General features: G+C 40.2%; 1 protein-coding gene across 2 annotated transcripts; it reads left to right on the top strand.

The window, feature by feature from the left end:
• The first annotated feature begins 4,541 nt into the window (after positions 1 to 4,541).
• ZNF596 (zinc finger protein 596) lies at positions 4,542 to 18,482 on the top strand. Of its 2 annotated transcripts, none has more exons than XM_082863646.1 (7): positions 4,542 to 4,575; positions 10,712 to 10,944; positions 12,475 to 12,557; positions 14,118 to 14,244; positions 14,963 to 15,058; positions 15,935 to 16,026; positions 16,501 to 18,482. In XM_082863646.1, the coding sequence occupies exons 3-7, from the start codon at positions 12,546 to 12,548 to the stop codon at positions 17,761 to 17,763; spliced, it is 1,590 nt and encodes a 529-aa protein (XP_082719772.1). In that variant the 5' UTR covers positions 4,542 to 4,575; positions 10,712 to 10,944; positions 12,475 to 12,545; the 3' UTR covers positions 17,764 to 18,482. The 2 variants fall into 2 exon arrangements, with proteins under 2 accessions (XP_082719772.1, XP_082719771.1); XM_082863645.1 differs by having other exon boundaries at positions 16,498 to 18,482.
• Positions 18,483 to 19,564: the final 1,082 nt, after the last annotated feature.

Raw genomic sequence — 19,564 nt, 5'->3', positions numbered from 1 at the left:
TCTCACTTATTACAGGAGGGCCTAAGCCAAGAACCTAGAAATGTATAGGGAAAATTATTTTTCATCCTTATCCATGCAGTTGAGTACTATGCAGCAATAGCAAGGAATGGACCATCAACCCATGCAAAGACGTGGATGAATTTTATGGATGCATTGCCAAGTGAAAGAATCCACTCTGAAGAGGCTACACAGTGCGACCAATTTACACAACATTCTGGAAAAGGCAAAACTACACAGATGGTAATCAGTTCATGGGGTGGGGTTGGGGTAGAAGTATTCCATGCAATTCTTTACTGACACACACCACTATGCGTTTGTCAAAACCCAGAGATTTTTTTCCAGCCCAAAGAATAAGGTAGGACATCCAGTTGGTGTCAGAGTATCGGGCATTGGTGTGGGAAAAACGGCATGCACACCACACGAGCATTCGTGAGGCTTGAGAAACACCAGCCACAGTTCTCAAAGGTTATTAATCCCCTGCAGAATGTGGAAGTGAGAATGAATCAGTGGCCCTTCCTCTCTAGTCAGTGATGGACACCAGGACTCTGCATGTTTGACAAGTGCACCAGGGATCCTTATGAGTGAAACTTGTGAAAGCATGGCTGACAAGATAAGGACCAGTTCTTAACATGGCTCAAATCTCATCAGGTATGGCCAGTGGGGTCATTTCAGTGTTACTCATATTTACCTTGAACAGAAGCACCAGCATTTCCTTTATGGGACACATGCTGGTCTGCTTTACTGTCTTGTCCACACATGGCCTTTTTACTGGAACCTTTTCATTCCCAACTTTGCCCTCCTGGACTTTAGCTCATTCTACAGGAATCTGCTTACTTAGGCAGTCTCCTTCTGAAGAAAAGAAAAGACTTCTTTTTTCTAAATTCAATGCATGGCTTGCGAAGTGAAGTAAGCACCAACCTCTATGGGAAATACCCTAAGAGACTTAAGGGCACGAGGCTACCTGGGATCTACAGGACTGTCCCAAGGCCTCTGTGCAACTAAGTGACACTCAGAAAGTGATCAGGGGATGCGTAGAGGTGTCTCACTTAGCGTCCAGGGATTAACTACCAGTCCTCCAAGCTCCCTGTATCTCCCCTTTCCCATATTATATAGCCTGAGATTCCCACCTCCTAGGTTTGGGGACATGCATCTGTGCATATTATGGGAAAAGACTACCCGGGGCAGGAGAGGGAATGCTGAGAAAAAGAGAAACTGCTCATGACTGCTTAAACCTGGGAATTCTTGAGCTCTAGTTTTAGGTACAGAGGCATTTACAGAAAGAGCTCTTCAATGCAATTAGAGGGGTAAGCTGAGCTCGGGGGACATGAACTCAGCCCTAGAGACCTGGAGGAGCAGTGAGCAGAGCTGCTCCCCCTCCTCTATGTGAAACCCAGGGTAGTTCCAGTTCTACTGCCTAAGAAAAAGATATCTTCCAAAATTTAAATTGATTTTGGTTCACATGTTAATATGAAATAAATGTTAAACTTGGAGAAGATGGTATTTGTTCTATCAACCAAAAAATAATGCAGGAGGCTGCAAACAACAAAAGAGTTTATTTTGGGGGGTCTTAAGAATTGCAATTCAGGAGACACAGACTTGGTAACCCCAGAGGAGTGTTCAGGAGAACAGCAAGAGTCAGGAGCTTATAAAGACAAAAAGCCACAAAGCTGTTAAAACTTGCCTGGTGAGAATTGTAATTAATGCTGATGAGAGTCAGAAATTATTTGTCCTTGGGAATCACAAGTTGTTTTAGGGAAGGTTGCAATACATAGATAGGCTGTCATGAGTTTCTGGCAGATGTTCTGGATGCCTTCATCAGGTCAAAAGGTCAGATTCCATCCAGGCTGAGAGATGCATTAGGTCACACTTCCTTAACGGTCTCCTGGCTCCATTTTAGAGAACTCTCTCAGCAATACTGACTCCATTTTGATTTTCCTTTCACAGTTCTGGGAAAATCGGAAGCGTGTCTTCTTTTGGAAAAATCTCTGTAGCGTGAATAGTTGGGATCTGATCTTGCCAAATTCTAGCCAGCATGAACTTCAAATTTTCCAAAATAAATAGATATTAACTTAAAACATTCTTTTTCTATTATTTATTTTATATGTATTAGTGTATACATGTCAATCCCAATCTCCCAATTCATCCCACCCACCACCCAGTCGCTTTCGCCCCTTGGTATCCATACATTTGTTCTCTACATCTGTGTCTCAATTTCTGCTTTGCAAACCAGTTCTGTACCATTCTTCTAGATTCCACATATATGTGTTAATATACGATATTTGTTTTTCTCTTTCTGACTTACTTCACTCTGTATGACAGTCACTAGGTCCATCCACGTCTCTACAAATGACCCAATTTCGTTCCTTTTTATGGCTAATATTCCTTGTATATATGTACCACATCTTCTTTATCCATTTGTCTGTTGATGGGCATTTAGGTTGCTTCCATGACCTGGCTATTGTAAATAGTGCTGCAATGAACATTGGGGTGCCTGTGTCTTTTTGAATTATTGTTTTCTCTGGATATATGCCCAGTAGTGGGATTGCAAAGTCATATGGTAATTCTATTTTTAGTTTTTTAAGAAACATCCATGCTGTTCTCCATAGTGGCTGTATCAATTTACATTCCCACCAACAGTACAAGAAGGTTCCCTTTTCTCCACACCCTCTCCAGCATTTGTTGTTTGTAGATTTTCTGATGATGCCCATTCTAACTGGTGTGAGGTGATACCTCATTGTAGCTTTGATTTGCATTTCTCTAATGATTAGTGATGTTGAGCAGCTTTTCATGTGCCTCTTGGCCATCTGTATGTCTTCTTTGGAGAAATATCTATTTAGGTCTTCTGTCATTTTTTGATTGGGTTGAAGACAAACATTCTTTGCTTGACCAAACTTTAGGCTCCTAAAGCTTCTCTTATGCCCATCTATGCACTTCCTTGTAAAATCCAGTTTTAGCAAGAATGCTGCTAACTTAGTTCAACGAGAATCCACCACCCTCGATATCTGCTCAGGTTCCTCATTCTCTACTATTCCACAGATGATGTCTGATCACCATTGAGTGTCTTCTGAAAGAAACCTGCTCATCAGTTTACCCAGAATTCCCCTTACCCATGATGCTTCCTCTTAGTAATTTTCTATCCACTGACACCCCCCCCAACCCTGCTCATTGGCTATAAATTCCCACTTCATCCTGTATTTGGAGTTCAGCCCAATCTCTCTCACCCAATACAAAATCCCACTGCAGTGGTTCCTATACCAATTGGAGAGATAGCCCACCCCCAGAATAAAATCTTCCTTATGATGCTTTGTCGAGGAACATTCAATTAACTGTCAAGTTAAGAAGAAAACTTGATAGTTAATTGAATTAAGAAGAAAAAAGGGAATTTTTATTTGAACCAAACTGAGGATTATAAGTCGGGAAGCAGATTCTCAGAAAGCTCTGACTGTTAGAACTCTAGGACATAGTCAAGTACATTTTTGAGACAAACGATCATACATCAAAATGACATACTGATATTTTACAGAAAGTTCACCAAGCATACATAGTCCAGGTAAGCCCATACAAAGCGAGCTGCAAGCCATCATACCCCCTACAGGGCTGGGAAAGAACATTATTGTTTTAAGAAGTTACATTGCTAGCTTAAGAAGAAAGAAAAAAAAATTGATCTTTATGATTGAGCAGGCACCCCCATCTTTGAGGAGCTCTGGTTAACACGTAATGCAGATGCACACAGCACGTTATGGAGGGAGGAGGTCCAAACACAGAAAATTTTATGTTTAATTTTTTTCTTGTCCCGCCTTAAAATATAAATTTATTTCATCAGCTTTAACAAGTATTACTGAAGTTTTTTCTTTAACACTAACATTCTTTCGGATAGCTGTGGGAATATAGATAAGGAAAATGGGAAAATATTTAGAAATTAACAACAAATTATGTGATGCCATCCACGCTTGGCCCCATGAAGTCCCCGATACTGAGCCCAGGGCTGCGTCTCTGGTGAACCGGGAGCAGAAATGGGAATCATGGTCGCTCTGGTTTCCATCGCCAGCACAGACAATTCCAGCCCTTACTAAACTGAATAACCCATTCCAAGCGCAGGAACCACAGACGTTGTTCGGGATCCCACCACGGCCCACTTGGACCCAGCGAGGTCCCCGCCCGAGGCCGAGTCGCGCCCCGAGCACTCGCAAGACACGAGTCTCCAGGCGCGAAAGGGGATTTCGACCTAAACCGTTTTCGACATGTTAACAGGGAAACATCCCAGCATTTACCACGAAAGGGCTCACAGCTCTAAGCTCGTACCTAGAGTTGTCCGAAACACTTAACTTGAAGCCCCGAGGAAGCAGCCCGGCTACCCGGACACCAGCCTAATCAAACGCACCCAAACGCTGAAGCTGGAAGTGTGTCCGGCCGGGGTAGGGGCTGACCCGGAAACGGCCGGGAGCTGGGCGGGAAGGCTCAGGCCTCGCCCACGCCCACGCTGCTCCGCCCCGCCTCTCCCTGACTAAGGCCCCGCCCTGTTGCGTAATTTCCTGCCGACGCGGAAGCGGATTTCGGGAGCGAAGGTCCCGTCGGGTGAGTGAGCCCCTCGGCTCTGAGAATCAGAGCCGCGCTCCACAGCCCCCTCCCGACCGCATCCTTCACACGCAGGTTCTGGGGGTCCCCGTTCTCGCCCCTCCGGCCCGTGTCGCCCTGAGAGTCGGGATGCCGGGCGCTCGGCTGCCGGGTCCGAGTCCGCGTCCGTTTCCGGTCAAAATCGCTCCGAGGCCGTCCCCGTCAGACCTTTCTGCCTTCGGTCTCTTCACCTTCTCCCGGCCCGACCCGCGCCGTGTCAGGTCCCCACTCGCGACGTGGACTCTCGCCCTTCGCGCCCCGCATCGCCCCTCTCGGCCCCTCGGGGCAGCCCGGGACGCCGCGCCCTCCCGCGGCCCTGGGACTCCACCGACCCCAGTGTTCTCCTGAGACCACCTGCCCATCCTGGGCCTCCTGCGGCCCGGCCGTGCCAATCGCTGCGCTTCGCGGTCACCGCCTCAGAAAGGCCCTAGAGCCCCGGGCTGGGGGCAGGGGATCAGTCCTGTGAAGTGACACCCCGTGTGTTTCTGTCCCAAATCCTATCCGCTGGCGATACCGACCAACGCGTGTCCACATTCCCGATGTCTCACGGGAAAGTGTGGTCTTCTGGGCAGAGCATCTTTGTTCCACCCCTGTGGAAGTCGAGTGGGCGGGGGAGGATGAGACAGAACAAGGAGACTAATTTTTAATTTATTGGTCTGTGAGCTAGTTTCCAACTAAGTATATGCTCTTTTCAAATTCCCTTTGTTTTTTTGTTTGTTTTGCAAATATTGAATGATAGGCTGGATGGTTCTAGAACTTTGTTCTTACAGACCTCATTTGTTCATGATGAATACATTATTCAGAGCTATTTCCACAGCTGAACTTTTGTGTTTTCCAATGCCGATAATTAAGTGTTCTTAATGTTATATTTTTTGATATATTCATGGAAATGTATATTTTGATATTTTTTATGGAAAAGAGAAATTAAATGATTTTAATCAGTATGATTAAAAACATGACAGAGAACTTGCTCTTGCTCGGGAGAATTAAATATGATCTGGAATCTTTAGGGGCAGGGGTGAGAATGGTAAGCCTTGCCACTATCCAGTCCAGACCACCCCATGCCTGTGAGGCCAGTAATGGTTACTCTCTCCTGTTCACATCTCTTCCTGCCCCCAGACACACACACATAGTACAAAGGCAGCTGGTAGGGAAAGACCAAGAGTTTTTAAACTAAGCACAGAGCAAAGTTGTTTCTCCAATGAGGAGATGACACTTGGCTCTGGGAAGGGAGCTGGAGGAGAAAGGGCAATGCAGTTTGGATGTTAAGGAATGGAAGAGAGCCTGGGAAGCTCAGGAATAGGAGAAAAGGAGACCTCTGCCCATCCTTACTTGGGGATCCTGTGCTCAGCAGGTACTAGAAGACACTGTGAGGATGGTGACTTGAAAGGTAGGGTCACACCAACTCACATTCCCATATCTGCCATGTGATGTGTGGGCTTTACAGGGTAGAAGGGTGTATGGAGTAAAGGGCAGAGAAACTTAGCTGTTGGTCTCCATGTAGGAGTTTATCGTCCCTGCTCCCTGATAGTTCATTAGACAGCAGAGGACTATTTTTTCCAAATGTTGAATTTCTCCCTACATATGTGGTTGTGGCCAGGAAGGGGATAAGTTATTTGAAGACCTGAATGGCACATTCTCAACACTCAGGAGTGACATCTTGCCTGAGAGAGACACTCGGAGGAGGAAGAAGATGAGGAGTCAGGAATAAATCTTTATCTGGAAAAGGTCGTATTATCTGTTGATTGTTCTGTCCTCTCTTTCCTGAAATGCTGTTTTTAGGATGTGCTAAAATTTGACTCTCAGATATCCTGCCTAACACATTTCCTCACTCACTGATGGCCTCTCCTATCTCCAGGCCAATTCTATCTCACTGTCAACCAGTGACATGGAACTTGTGAAGTGGCTCCATTTGGGGGATCGTTATGAGAAATACTGCATGCCCAGACATTGATTAGAGACAAGGACTGGGCACCATAGTGTCAGTAAGATTTGCCAGTAGAGATTGCATAGTGACCAGATCTGGATGTACTATATAGACCAAGATTAAAGAAACTGCACACATTAGTACTGAATTAATGTCAGGAATACCTAAAAAATCATGGAGAAGAGGAAATTTGTTCTACCTGATTTTGTAATATATCTGAAGCTTAACAAAGTGAATCTGTGTATTTGGCCTCAAAATATTAATGATTTGCAATAGAAGGGAGAGATTAGAAACGTAGCCATGACAAATTAAGGTGGCATTTCATCCACATAATGTAGTATATTTTATTCCGTAATTGTTTAAAAATAGAATCAACCCAAATGTTTAACAGTAAGAGGATTTTAACACTGTTCACATCACATCCGTCCCAGGGAGACTTTGGTGTTCATGGATTTGTAAAGAATTGACTTTTCTACAGATATTTGAGGGTTCCTCCTCTTTGGGTATTTGGGGTTTCATTGCTGGCCAAGAGATGGTACGTTTTATTTTGTAATAGATTCTCGCACGATTCCCCGTACACACATAATACACAACAAGAAATCCTCATCCATCATCAACTCCTGAGGTTAACCAGGAGTTAACCAGGATTCATTTTAAATGTATTTATTTATTTATTTTTAAATTATTTTTGGCTGCGTTGGGTCTTCATTGCTGTGTGCGGGCTTTCTCTAGTTGCGGCGAGCGGGGGCTACTCTTTGTTGCACTGCGCGGGCTTCTCATTGCGGTGGCTTCTCTCGTTGCGGAGCACAGGCTCTGGGAGCACGGGCTTCAGTAGTTGTGGCTTATGGGCTCTAGACGCAGGCTCAGTAGTTGTAGTGCACGGGATTAGTTGCTCCGCGGCATGTGGGATCTTCCTGGACCAGGGCTCAAACCCGTGTCCCCTGCATTGGCAGGCGGATTCTTAACCACTGCGCCACCAGGGAAGCTCCTCATTTTATATATAGAGATAGATATATATATATACATTTTTAAAATATACATATATATATGGTTATAGATTTGGATAAAATGACAACTCTGTTTTTAATTTCCATTTTACTAATTAAGAGACTGAATGATTGTTGCTTTTTATAGACATGTATATGTAAAATGAATTTTTCTACTTATTTTCTGCTTATATTTTATAGTTTATAGTTTAATTATACACACACACATATGTGCACGCTCTGGTCTGATAACATTGATGAAGTGAAACCAAAATCCTTCCTTCATGTCCTTTGCTTTTTTTTCTTTCCTTTGCAAGGTGTCACCTATTTCATAGTATAAAATATTATGTTCATTTAGTCATAATATATTGTTTGTTTCAACTATTTAATTTGAATTATTTTAAAGTTTCACATAATGTAGGTTCAGATGTAATTTGACCTGTCTCTATTTTTTTTTCCCTTTTCACAATTATTTTGGCTGTATCCTCATCCCTAATCAAAATTGAGACAAAATTGACTTTTAGGATATTCTCATTTTTTACGTGAAATATCACATATGACTTTGGGGGTGGTGTATAGTTGATTTACAATGTTGTGTTTCATATGTACAGCAAAGTGGTTCAGTTATACATATACATATATACATTCTTTTTTAGATTCTGCATATGACTTAAATTTGAGTTGCACCAAATTTCTGCAGTTATTTAGACTTTTTTTGTCACCATGTCCTCTAGTCTCAGAATTTGGTTTGGCAGGCTTTATTCATGTCGTATTTATGTCCTCAAAAAGTTTTAAAATTTCTTTACATAGGTTTGCAAATTTATTTCAAGTGAGAGTCATAATATTTTGCTGTTGTACATAGAAACTGGCTTTTGTGTGTTTACTTAGTTTTTAAATTATTGTTACTAAACAGGAAATATTGATTTCAGTATATTAAGATTGGATTTGTTCTCTTTAAAAAATATTAGGTATGATAGTTAAAATGGATTCCCCAATTCCTTTTTTTGTTTAAAATCATATCTTCTGAGAATCAATACAGTTTCAACTCTTTGATGCTATTTTTGAATTTCCTCTCCTTTCCTCTCTTTTCTTGGCTCTGATTCAAGCACCCAGTGCACTGATTTCTAGGATACTTCCTACTTCTATTTCCTTCTGATAATAAGTTTAGTTCTCTGGTAACCTGTCTTTAGGTTTATATAGAAACACCATATTGTAACTTAATATTTATGTTTATTAAATTGTAAATGCATTAAGTGGAGGCAATAATCATGTCATTGTTTTGCTTTACTGTATGCCCAGCCCGTAGCACTAAGTCTGACTTGTAATTGGTGCCCAACAATATCTGAGAAACAACAAAAAATTGTTTTGTTTATGTTTCCTTTTCTTTTTCTCTCATATCCTTCTACCTCCCCCACCATAATTTCACTACCCACACCCTGTGCCAGACAAACATCATCCAGTTCTTAAAACTCATTAAACCTTTCTGAATTACTTAACTCCATTCTTCAACAAAAGGCTCATTTACAAACACAAGTCTTCCTGTCACTTTCGTGCTTTCAGTTCTCCAGTGAATTCCCATTAGCTTTAGAAGAAGGACCAATCCAATTACAGTGGCCTTTGGGCCCTGAAATCTACTTGCCTGACACCCTCTCCAGGTCTTCCTGTCACTCACCTGCCTTCCAATGTGTTCTCATTTCCTGGGGTGCAGCACATTCTATGATGTGTCCATGATTTTATACTTGTTCCTAAATCAGAAAGAAAAAACAAACTTCTGAACCTATTTCCATTTCTGCAAAACTGCCTCAAACTTTTTGCCCAATTGAATTTTTAAGGTGTCATAAATAATGTGTGCATTTCTAGAGAGCTTCCCCACCTCCACAAATGAAACACTTTAGTATATGTTCACAGAGTATCCTTGTCATTATTTCTTTTTTTTCCCTTATTTCTTTAATCTGTTCTAAGCTAGTATGTTAACTCCATAAGGACAAGTGATCTCTCTGCTTTATTCATCAGTATGATTTCACTCCCTGCTATGGTCTTGGCTCTGAGTTGACATGAAACATTCATTTGTGGCAAAGGGAGATCATCACTTACCTCAAATATGTTGCAGTAAATGGGCTGAAAAGACATAGACCATTTCAGAAATACATGAAAATCAAATAGTTGATAAAAAGTAATACATACTAAATCTTTTTTTTACTGTCAGAAGAGTATAATTTTAAAAAAGAAAATTACAAAGAATTTCTTATGGGATCAAGTATTTCTTATGCCTATATCTAAAATGAAAATATATTGCTCGATTTCCTTCAGAAATAATATCCTTCTATAAAGTAATGTCTTAAGATTTTTAAGTGTTTAATTTCCTTTTTAATATCAGTTTTTTAAACTATGTTACTTAGATGAGAATTCCCTGGTGGTCTAGTGGTTAGAATTCAGGCTCTCACGGGGAACTGAGATCCTGCAAGTCCCACAGCACAGCCCCACCCCCCAAAACAAATCCTATTTAGAGATAGAAAGTAGAATGGTGGTTTCCAGGCATTGGGAGGAGGGGGGAATAGGGAGTAGTTGTTTAATGGGTACAGAGTTTCCGTTTTACAAGATGAAGAGAGTGTTGGAGATGGATGGCAGTGATGGTTGCACAATATTATGAATGTATTTAACACCACTGAACTATACACTTAAAAATGACTAAGATGGTAAATGTTATGTGTATTTTACCACAATAAAAATAATTAAATTCTGTCTACAATAAAATCAGTCCTGAAACTGATCATTTATTCTGGAAATCCTTAATATTATGAGGATTGTAGGGTTTTGCAGTTTGTAGGACATGAGCTAGATCTGACTTAGAGACCTAACACTGGATGAGCTTTTTCTCACTTGGTAGTAAAAACGAAAGATATTTTCCTTTGGTAGATATTTATTCAGCACAAACACTTACACTTCTGTAGAGTCACACTTACGTCCACAGCCTGAGAAAATGATGGTAGATTACAAATCCTCCTACAAATAAAAATAAAGAGCAGGAAGGGGTCTCTTGGCTGCAGATTCTTAGTACTGCCCAGAACAACCAAAATCCATAAAACCCTGAAGTCTCTGAGAAAAGGCATGAAGTTTGCTTTTGAGACTTTTAGAAGAAGCAGAATTAAAGGATATAATTTGTTGTTCTTAATTTCATCTGCAGGGTTTATCTAAAGAGGCATTTCTTGATACATTTATCTTGATTGGGACCCAAGTTAATCAGATTTGTCCTTTGGATTACAACACTGATGAGGTTGCCAACTGCATTAAAAGAGAGTTCACCATCAAAATGATGCATTTTCTAGAAAGAGAAAGAAGCTCTGAACTCTGGAATGTTGTGTCAGCATCCTCGATAAATATTTGGTTTCACTGGATTTTCCATCTGTTTGGGTTCTGGTGAGTACTGGAGATCATTTTCACTAGGAGGGATAGTCCTCCTTTATTTTGTAAATGATTTTTCGTGAAGAGAAGTGTTCATTTTGGTAAGAATTCAGTGACAGGATCTCTGAGGAATTGACATTCAAACAGATTGAAGGAAATAAATATGGGGTAGGAAATTGTGTTTGTGGATCTGAGTAGAAATGAAGGATAATAGTGAACAGTGTAGAAGTAGTAGCAATGCTAAATTGTATTTGTGATGTTCTGAGAGAGCATATAAAATGTCAACCCAGGCTTCCCCAGTGGTGCAGGGCTTCCCTGGTGGCGCAGTGGTTGAGAGTCTGCCTGCCGATGCAGGGGACACAGGTTCGTGCCTCAGTCTGGGAAGATTCCACATGCCGCGGAGCGGCTGGGCCTGTGAGCCATGGCCACTGAGCCTATGCGTCCGGAGCCTGTGCTCCACAACAGGAGAGGCCACAACAGTAAGAGGCCCACGTACCGCAAAAAAAAAAAAAAAGTCAACCCTTGGATGTCTGGTGGAGACATTGAAAAGTTTAGAGACTAGATAAAGCGTAATATTTGGGGAAAGTGGGAGATAATGTCCTGAGATCTATTTCCTTTCTAGTGTATGTTAGTTTCAAAAAAAAAGTGAACTCAGAAATGGAATTCAGATATGAGTTTTGTCACTTTCAATTTAGAAGAAGTAATGGAAGAAATTGAAGCAATTGAATAAATATGTGGGCATACCTGGGCAGTGTACGTAAGTAGAGAAGGATGAAGGAGTAGGATGGAGTCTTGAGGTCTTTCAACAATATTGTTTGAGAAGTTCTTGGCAAGTGATAAGGAGTTAGAATGACAAGATTCCTTTGAAGACTGTAGACTGAGATGTTAGAGAAACCTAGGAAAAAGTATATTCCCAAAAAGAGGTCATGTTATACTTTTTATTAAGCTCTAGGTAAAAGCCTGAGGCACATACGTTGGATTTATTTATGCAGATATTATCGGTACGATAAGTCAAGTGGTGACTGGGATGTGAGGATTCGGCAACTGCACCTTCATCTTTTAGTTTGATTGTAAAGGCAAGAAGGGAAAAGTAGGGATGGATTGAAGCACCAGAGGGCTGGAACGGAGCTGGAGAAACTGCTAGTGCACAGAGTAAGAATGATTCAACCTAAGAAGTTCCACAGTGGTTACTAGAGGTGGGGACACATGTGGCATGAATCAGGGATCCCTATGGTTCGGAATTCGGAGGGGATTGGACAGTTCTGAACACCAGGGTTTAATTAGCATACAAAACTCAATGGTTTTTCACATTCTGCTCTCTAAATTGAAGGTATTTATATCTTCTTTACTAGCAACAATAGTCATAGCCTTCTTGCGTTTGATCCTGGTAGAGGAGAGCTCTAGCCCTATTTCTCTTAGAGCACATTGCATGTTTCTTGTGGTTGTCCAGGGGGCTACTTCCAGGTGAAGCACTGGGGCTTCATGATAAGTGAATATGGAGGTTGTGAACAGCTAGAGTCTAATGACTTTTTTCTTCTTCCTCAGCCTTGCCTCCTGTTGCTTGGACTGTGTGTAAGTGAAAACCCAGAAGTCAGCTGGCAGCTGAGCTAGTTACGATGGAATCACAGGTAAGTAGGAAATTACTCTTTCTACTGAAATTGCATCTTTATTTTCAGTATATGGACATATTTCTCCTACAGGCACACATGTTCTAAGCACACTCAAGAGATTTTTCAAGGATCTGAGCTTCAGTTAAGTTTCCCCAGAATTCTGGAATGGTCATGTTGGATCAAGGACTCATCAAGTGGTAACTCCTTCCCAACATCACACTAAGATATTCCAGTCTCTACTAATGCTATGTATTCATAGAAGAGATGAGAGAGGTTTTCTTTTTCTCATCAAGACCATGCCTAGTTGGCAAAAAAAAAACAAAAATTAGTCATTAACCACTTTATTAACTGTGATGAACTTAGGATTGAAGTGAATACTGGTGATGAAGATGAGTGAGGAGGAAAACATTACAAACCAATAGAGAGTCAGATGTTTCCACAGGTAAGGTCAGTCAATCCAGTGTTACAGGTGCTGGAGGGAGTCTCAGAGCCTCTGGCTTGAGCTGCTGAATCAGTTATCCTTTATAATGAACACCTAAGTTTTGTAGAGATAAAAGCCTACACCTGCTGATCCCAAGACCTGTATGAATTCTAGTCAGTTGTGCAGGATCCTGGATGTTGCTTCAGTATTCTCTGCCATTTCATGAATAATAAACCTAAAAGTTATATTTAAGAAATATTTGCTAGGTAGTTAGTACTTTACACATTAGCTCATTAGATCTTTCAGAACTCATGAAGATTATTAAACCATTTCACTGATGAAGAAACTGAGACCATAAAGGGGAATAATCTAACCATAGCCATGCTTTTTTTTTTTTTTTTAATATATTTTTGGCTGTGTTGGATCTTCGTTGCTGCACATGGGCTTTCTCTAGTTGCAGCGAGCAGGGGCCACTCTTCATTGCGGTGCGCAGGCTTCTCATTGCAGTGGCTACTCTTGTTGTAGAGCATGGGTTCTAGGTGCACAGGCTTCAGTAGTTGTGGCATGCAGGCTCAGTAGTTGTGGCACACGGGCTCTAGAGCACAGGCTCAGTAGTTGTGGCGCACGGGCTAGGTTGCTCCGCAGCATGTGGGATCTTCCCAGACCAGGAATCAAACCTGTGTCCCCTGCATTGGCAAGCAGATTCTTAACTACTGCGCCACCAGGGAAATCCCACCATAGTTGTGCTTTAAAAGTGGCATATCGTAGATACTTCATCCCTTGTGAGAAGCCTTTAAAAGATTTACTTGAAATTGGTTGAGAAGACTGTTTTCGATATAAGTTTTCAAGTGGAAATGTTATAATCATGATCTGGAAGCCGTAATCACAAATTTATTGGGAAATCTCCAGGGTATATTACACCACACATCATGTGTTATCTCTTTATAATGAAGTTTTATGTATCTAGAGTGTGTATGTATCTGTAGGTATATCCGAAAGTCAGATGTTCATGTCAACACTGAGAATGATGTGATTGGACCCAAAATACCGTTTGAGATTTCTGTACACTCGACGCCCACCTCCTTAGTGCTTGACACCTGTACCATCCTCTCCTGGCAGAGATGGCCCTATCTGAAACAATGTCCACAATATTTTAGGAATCAGTGACCTTCAAGGATGTAGCTGTAGACTTCACCCAGGAAGAGTGGGCCCTACTGGACACATCCCAGAGGAAACTATTCAGAGATGTGATGCTAGAGAACATCAGTCATCTGGTCTCAGTTGGTGAGTCTCTTACTCTTTATTATGTATGTATTCATTCATTCAACAAGTATGCAGAAAAACTTTCCCATTTTTTACTCTAAATTCTGTCTTGATCCTTTTATAACTCTCACAACTACCTTATCACAGTTTTCTTTACTTCTTACTTACATTTAGTTTGTCAGTCCCACTACAGTATAATCTTCCTAACATAATTTTGTGTCTTTCTTGCTACTCAATCTCTGATGCTCAAACAGTGGTGGGAATTATTTTTGTATGGGTGAGTAAATGTACTGATTTTTTAAAATGTATTTCACAGCAAGGACTGGTTTGATCAGATCACAGTGTTAAAAATAACAGATATATTGTTTTCCACACAGAACTTAGATTTTTGTGGTGTATTTATTGGAAGTTGTATTTATTGGATTGTTTTTGGAGGCTGTATTTTTTTAATTCTTTTTGGATATAATATTAAAACACCGTAGAATGAAAATATTGCAGATTCCACAATCTGTCTTTGAACTTGGGCATGGGCATTAGCTGTGATAGGTTCTTAATGTCCTTGGGAATAAGTTCAAGAGCTATCATTTTGCTGGTCAAAGAGTATACATGTTGTTTTCAACATACTCTTCTCTGTGCTGACCCTCAGAGGTTATTGTATTCTTCCTCATTAGTCTGCCCTGTACTGATGCACTGTTAATGAGCACAGAACTCAAAATCCACATCTTTCTCCTACAAACAGGCAATCAGCTCTACAAATCAGATGTGATTTCCCATTTGGAGCAAGGAGAGCAACTTTCAAGAGAAGAGTTAGGTTTTCTGCAAGGCCAGAGTCCAGGTGAGATCCAAGAAGCTGTGCTTCAATAGGAGGAGGAGCCTGGTCAGTGAGTGAATAGGCCCTAAGAAATATCACATGAAGATATCTAAGTTTAGTGATATTTTTAAAATTTAGACAATATCATAGAAAAATTTTTCAGATGATGTCATACCTTGCAGGTATCAATTTTCTATTCACGTGTTTTTCTGCCTTTGCCTTTGGCTTTAGGCAAGGTGAAATTTATATACTCACTGGAGCTAATAAACATTCACAGAAAGTCCCTTTTCATGGTCCTGTTTTATGAATAGGATCTTCTCTTTTCCTCCTCAACTTGCCATCTTTTTTTTTTTTCTTCCTCTTAAGTGTTTGTTTGTTTATTTATTGGCTGCCCTGGGTCTTCGTTGTGGCACATGAGCTCTTCATTGTTTTGTGTGGACTTCTCTAGTTGTGGCACGTGGGCTCAGTAGTTGTGGCTCCCAGGCTCTCTAGTTGTGGTGTGGGCTCTAGAGTGCGTGGGCTCAGTAGTTGCAGCACACAGGCTTAGTTGCCCTGTGGCATGTGAGATCTTAGTTCCCCAACCAGGGATCAAACCTGCATCCCCTGCGTTGGAAGGCAGATTCTTAACCACTGGACCACGAGGGAAGTCCCCACCATCTTCATTTTATTTTTCTCATATTTCAGTCCTGAGAATGACAATTGTTATAGTCCTATAATGTGTTTCTTGTCTTTAGAATATTCCTTAATTTGATGTGCTTTCGTTTTTTTCTTTTGAAACTATTCCTTAATTTGACATTCTTTGCCATCTACGTGTCAGTATTTGAAACATACACAAATGGGCATTGGGTCTCTTCACCATTTTAATTCCTAATACCACTATAGAGATTTATTTTTTTCCAGTCATTTCAGGTAGAGAAGATGATCTGAGAAAACAGGAAATGATATCCATGCAACATATCTACAAGAAAGACACATCTGTAATCAGTGCAATGGTAAGCTTCACGGGTGTAAACGTGTTCTTCCAAATGAAGACCTAGGAATTGAATAAGTTGGGAATTTGGCACACTTACCTGATTTAATTAAAGTTGGGATCATGGGCTCCCACAGGAGAAAATTTTAGTTAGTTTGGTTTTAGGGAAGAAACATTAACCTGTAGTCAAAACCATAACTTGAGGTCTTATATAAACAGACAATTATATAATCATGGCTTATATTCCTAATCACTGAAACATAATGTGTTTAACATCTGTATAAACAGATGTCTCTGCAGTTGGGTTACTACAAAAGATAAAATCTATGCTTGCAAGAGAGTAATATCCCATGTTTATGTAAATAACATAGGGACAATTTTAACTGGAGTCTGTCACTGAATGATTAGTCTAGAATTTATATGTAGAGGAATGAATGAAGGAATGAATAAATGTGGGCAAACCTGTAACAGTCTCTCATTTCCTTTCAAAAAGCAGAGATCTCACAGTCAAGAGGATCTTTTGGAATGCAATGATTTCAGAGAAAAATTTACTGAAATCTTAACATTGACTCAATATGTGATACCTCAAGTGGGAAAGAAACCCTTTATCAGCCAAGATTTTGGAAAAGCCATCAGTTACTTGTCATCCTTTAATATACATAAGCAAATTCATGCTAGAAGTAAATCATATGAATGTCATCAACGTACGAATGCCTTTATTCAAAGTTCTGCCCTTAGGCAGCACGATAATACTCAAACTGGAGAGAAAACATTTGAATGTCATGTATGTAGGAAAGCCTTCAGTAAAAGTTCTAACCTTAGACGACATGAGATGATTCATACTGGAGTGAAACCACATGGATGTCATCTGTGTGGGAAATCCTTTACTCATTGTTCTGACCTTAGAAAACATGAAAGAATTCACACTGGAGAGAAATTATATGGATGTCATCTGTGTGGGAAAGCCTTCAGTAAAAGTTATAACCTTAGGCGACATGAGATGATTCACACTAGAGAGAAACCAAATGAATGTCATCTGTGTGGGAAAGCCTTCACTCATTGCTCTGATCTTAGAAAACATGAGAGAACTCACTTTGGAGAGAAACCATATGGATGCCATCTATGTGGGAAGACATTCAGTAAAACTTCTTACCTTAGACAACATGAGAGAACTCACAATGGAGAGAAACCATATGAATGTCATCTGTGTGGGAAGGCCTTCACTCATTGTTCTCACCTTAGAAAACATGAGAGAACTCACACTGGAGAGAAACCATATGAATGTCATCTATGTGGAAAAGCCTTCACTGAGTCTTCTGTCCTTAGACGACATGAGAGAACTCACACTGGAGAGAAACCATATGAATGTCATCTGTGTTGGAAAGCCTTCACTGATTCCTCTGTCCTTAAGCGACATGAGAGAACTCACACTGGAGAAAAACCATATGAATGTCACCTATGTGGGAAAGCATTCAATCACTCTTCTGTCCTTAGACGACATGAAAGAACTCACACTGGTGAGAAGCCATATGAATGCAATATATGTGGTAAAGCCTTCAATAGAAGTTATAACTTTAGATTGCATAAGAGAATTCACACTGGAGAGAAACCGCATAAATGTTATCTATGTGGGAAAGCCTTCAGTAAATATTTTAACCTTAGACAACACGAGAGAACTCATGCTGTAAAGGTAGTAAATGTGGAAGATTCACCACCCATAGCTTCAAAATATAAACACTATTGTGGACTCCCACAGTGAAGAAATACTATGTTTATATTCAGTGTATAAGAGCCTTTATTCGTCCTTATTACTCCACTCAAAGTTAATACAAAGTGGAGAGAATCCATATGTATGTTACTTATGTAACAAAACATTTAGCAGTGGACTCAGGTGGGAGAACTGAAACTTCAAATGGAATGAATTTGGGAGAATCTTCATCCTCAGCTGTAACTGTTAAACTAAATGGATAAATCACATGTCAGAGAAATTCTGTGTCTGTAATCAGTGTGGAAATGCCTTGAGTTATAAATTATCCTCTAAATAAATAAGTAAACTGCACAAAAGAGAAATTCTAGACCTGTAATCACTGTGCACTCTCGTTTAACTTAGCACCACCCTTAGCATTCATGAGAAGATTCAGTGTCGGGTAACTGCTAAGAAAAGAAATAAGTGGAAATAAATTAGTACATGAAGAAGATTGAAGACATTTGGAATATCCCATTTCTGGAATGCCTAATATGTGTACACTTATTGATGTAATGACAAAGTACTGCCCCTCCTAGTGATTCATAAAACACCCAGAAAGCTGGGAGAGCAGAAAGAAGCCAAGATAATCTGATCTTGCTCATATTCCCCTGTCACAACAGCCATGAATCCACAAATCACCAACTGGGAATGATACCCATGAGTCCCAGCCCCTCCCATATACAAATACAGAAGGCTAAGAAAGAAAAAGTTGGAGCTTCTCTGCTGCCAGGGTAACAGAAGGGCTGGTTCTTGGTACTCATTTGAACATGACTAATATCCGTGTTTCACAGGTGGCAAAACTGAGAACACAGATGCTTATAATTCATTTATCCCATGTTTTTCTGGGGGATACATATGGACTCAAAGTGAAGGGATGGGAAAACATATTCCACATAAATGGAAATCATAAAAGCAGAACTAGCTACACTTTTATCAGACAGAATGGACTAATTCAAAAACTGAGTTCATGAAGAGGATGTAACATTTGTAAATATGTTATACAATATAATACCAAGACTAAGTGCACAAAATATTTTATAACGATGGAATAGAGGAGGTCTTCCAAAATAAAAGACAACGTGAAGGAAAGATTTATATTTTACCATATAAAAATTATAACTAAAATGGATCAAAGTGCAGGCATGTGTACATGTATAAGTCTGTGTGTGCATAATAAAACTACAGAATATAAAAAAGTATGTAAAATTACATGAAAAATTGGCCAAGTAAGAAATTTAACTTACATGTACATGTCTATGAAATAAAATGCATTGATAAATTTTATTCAGTAACCAGTGATGTGGAAAGAGACAAACAATACTCATTTTTCCACATACATAAAAAAATAATGTAGTATCAAGTCCTATTTAAAGCTGAGTGAAAAGCCCACATTCTGGTTGTGGGTGAGGATATTGCAGCTTTAGGTAGGGGGTAGCTTGCCAAAATCTGTCAAAATATGAATGCACCATAACTTGAACCAGCAACCAAACTCCAACTTGCCCAAATCAGGGAACACTCTGACATCTGCAGATAAGTCATTATGCTCAGAAATAGCCACAAAAAAATTCTTTACAAATCAAGGAACATCAAGGTCTCCTTAGGATAGATGTAGTGTGAGCTATTTTAGACATTTAGGTTGATTGAATTTTTAAAAAGCAGGGAATAAAACCCACCCCATCATGTGGATAAAATGCAGTCTTAATTTTCACTGTTACCAGTTTCTGAATTCTCCATTTTATTCTAAACAATATTTTGTGGCCAAATTCACACTGATTCACGTTGTTAAGGGTGGGATGTGTTATAAATTTAGGTA

Source organism: Leucopleurus acutus (assembly GCF_964270905.1).
Source record: "Leucopleurus acutus genome assembly, chromosome: 21".
Classification (NCBI taxonomy): domain Eukaryota; kingdom Metazoa; phylum Chordata; class Mammalia; order Artiodactyla; family Delphinidae; genus Leucopleurus; species Leucopleurus acutus.
Note: the sequence above shows the minus strand (reverse complement) of the source record. Positions and strands in the feature narration are given on the sequence as shown.

Excerpts from the sequence above, each read along its gene's own strand:
- ZNF596 (XM_082863645.1), top strand. Across the intron at positions 15,059-15,934 it reads TCTGCAAGGCCAGAGTCCAG|TCATTTCAGGTAGAGAAGAT; the intron begins GTGAGATCCAAG and ends ATTTTTTTCCAG. Across the intron at positions 16,027-16,497 it reads CATCTGTAATCAGTGCAATG|CAGAGATCTCACAGTCAAGA; the intron begins GTAAGCTTCACG and ends CCTTTCAAAAAG.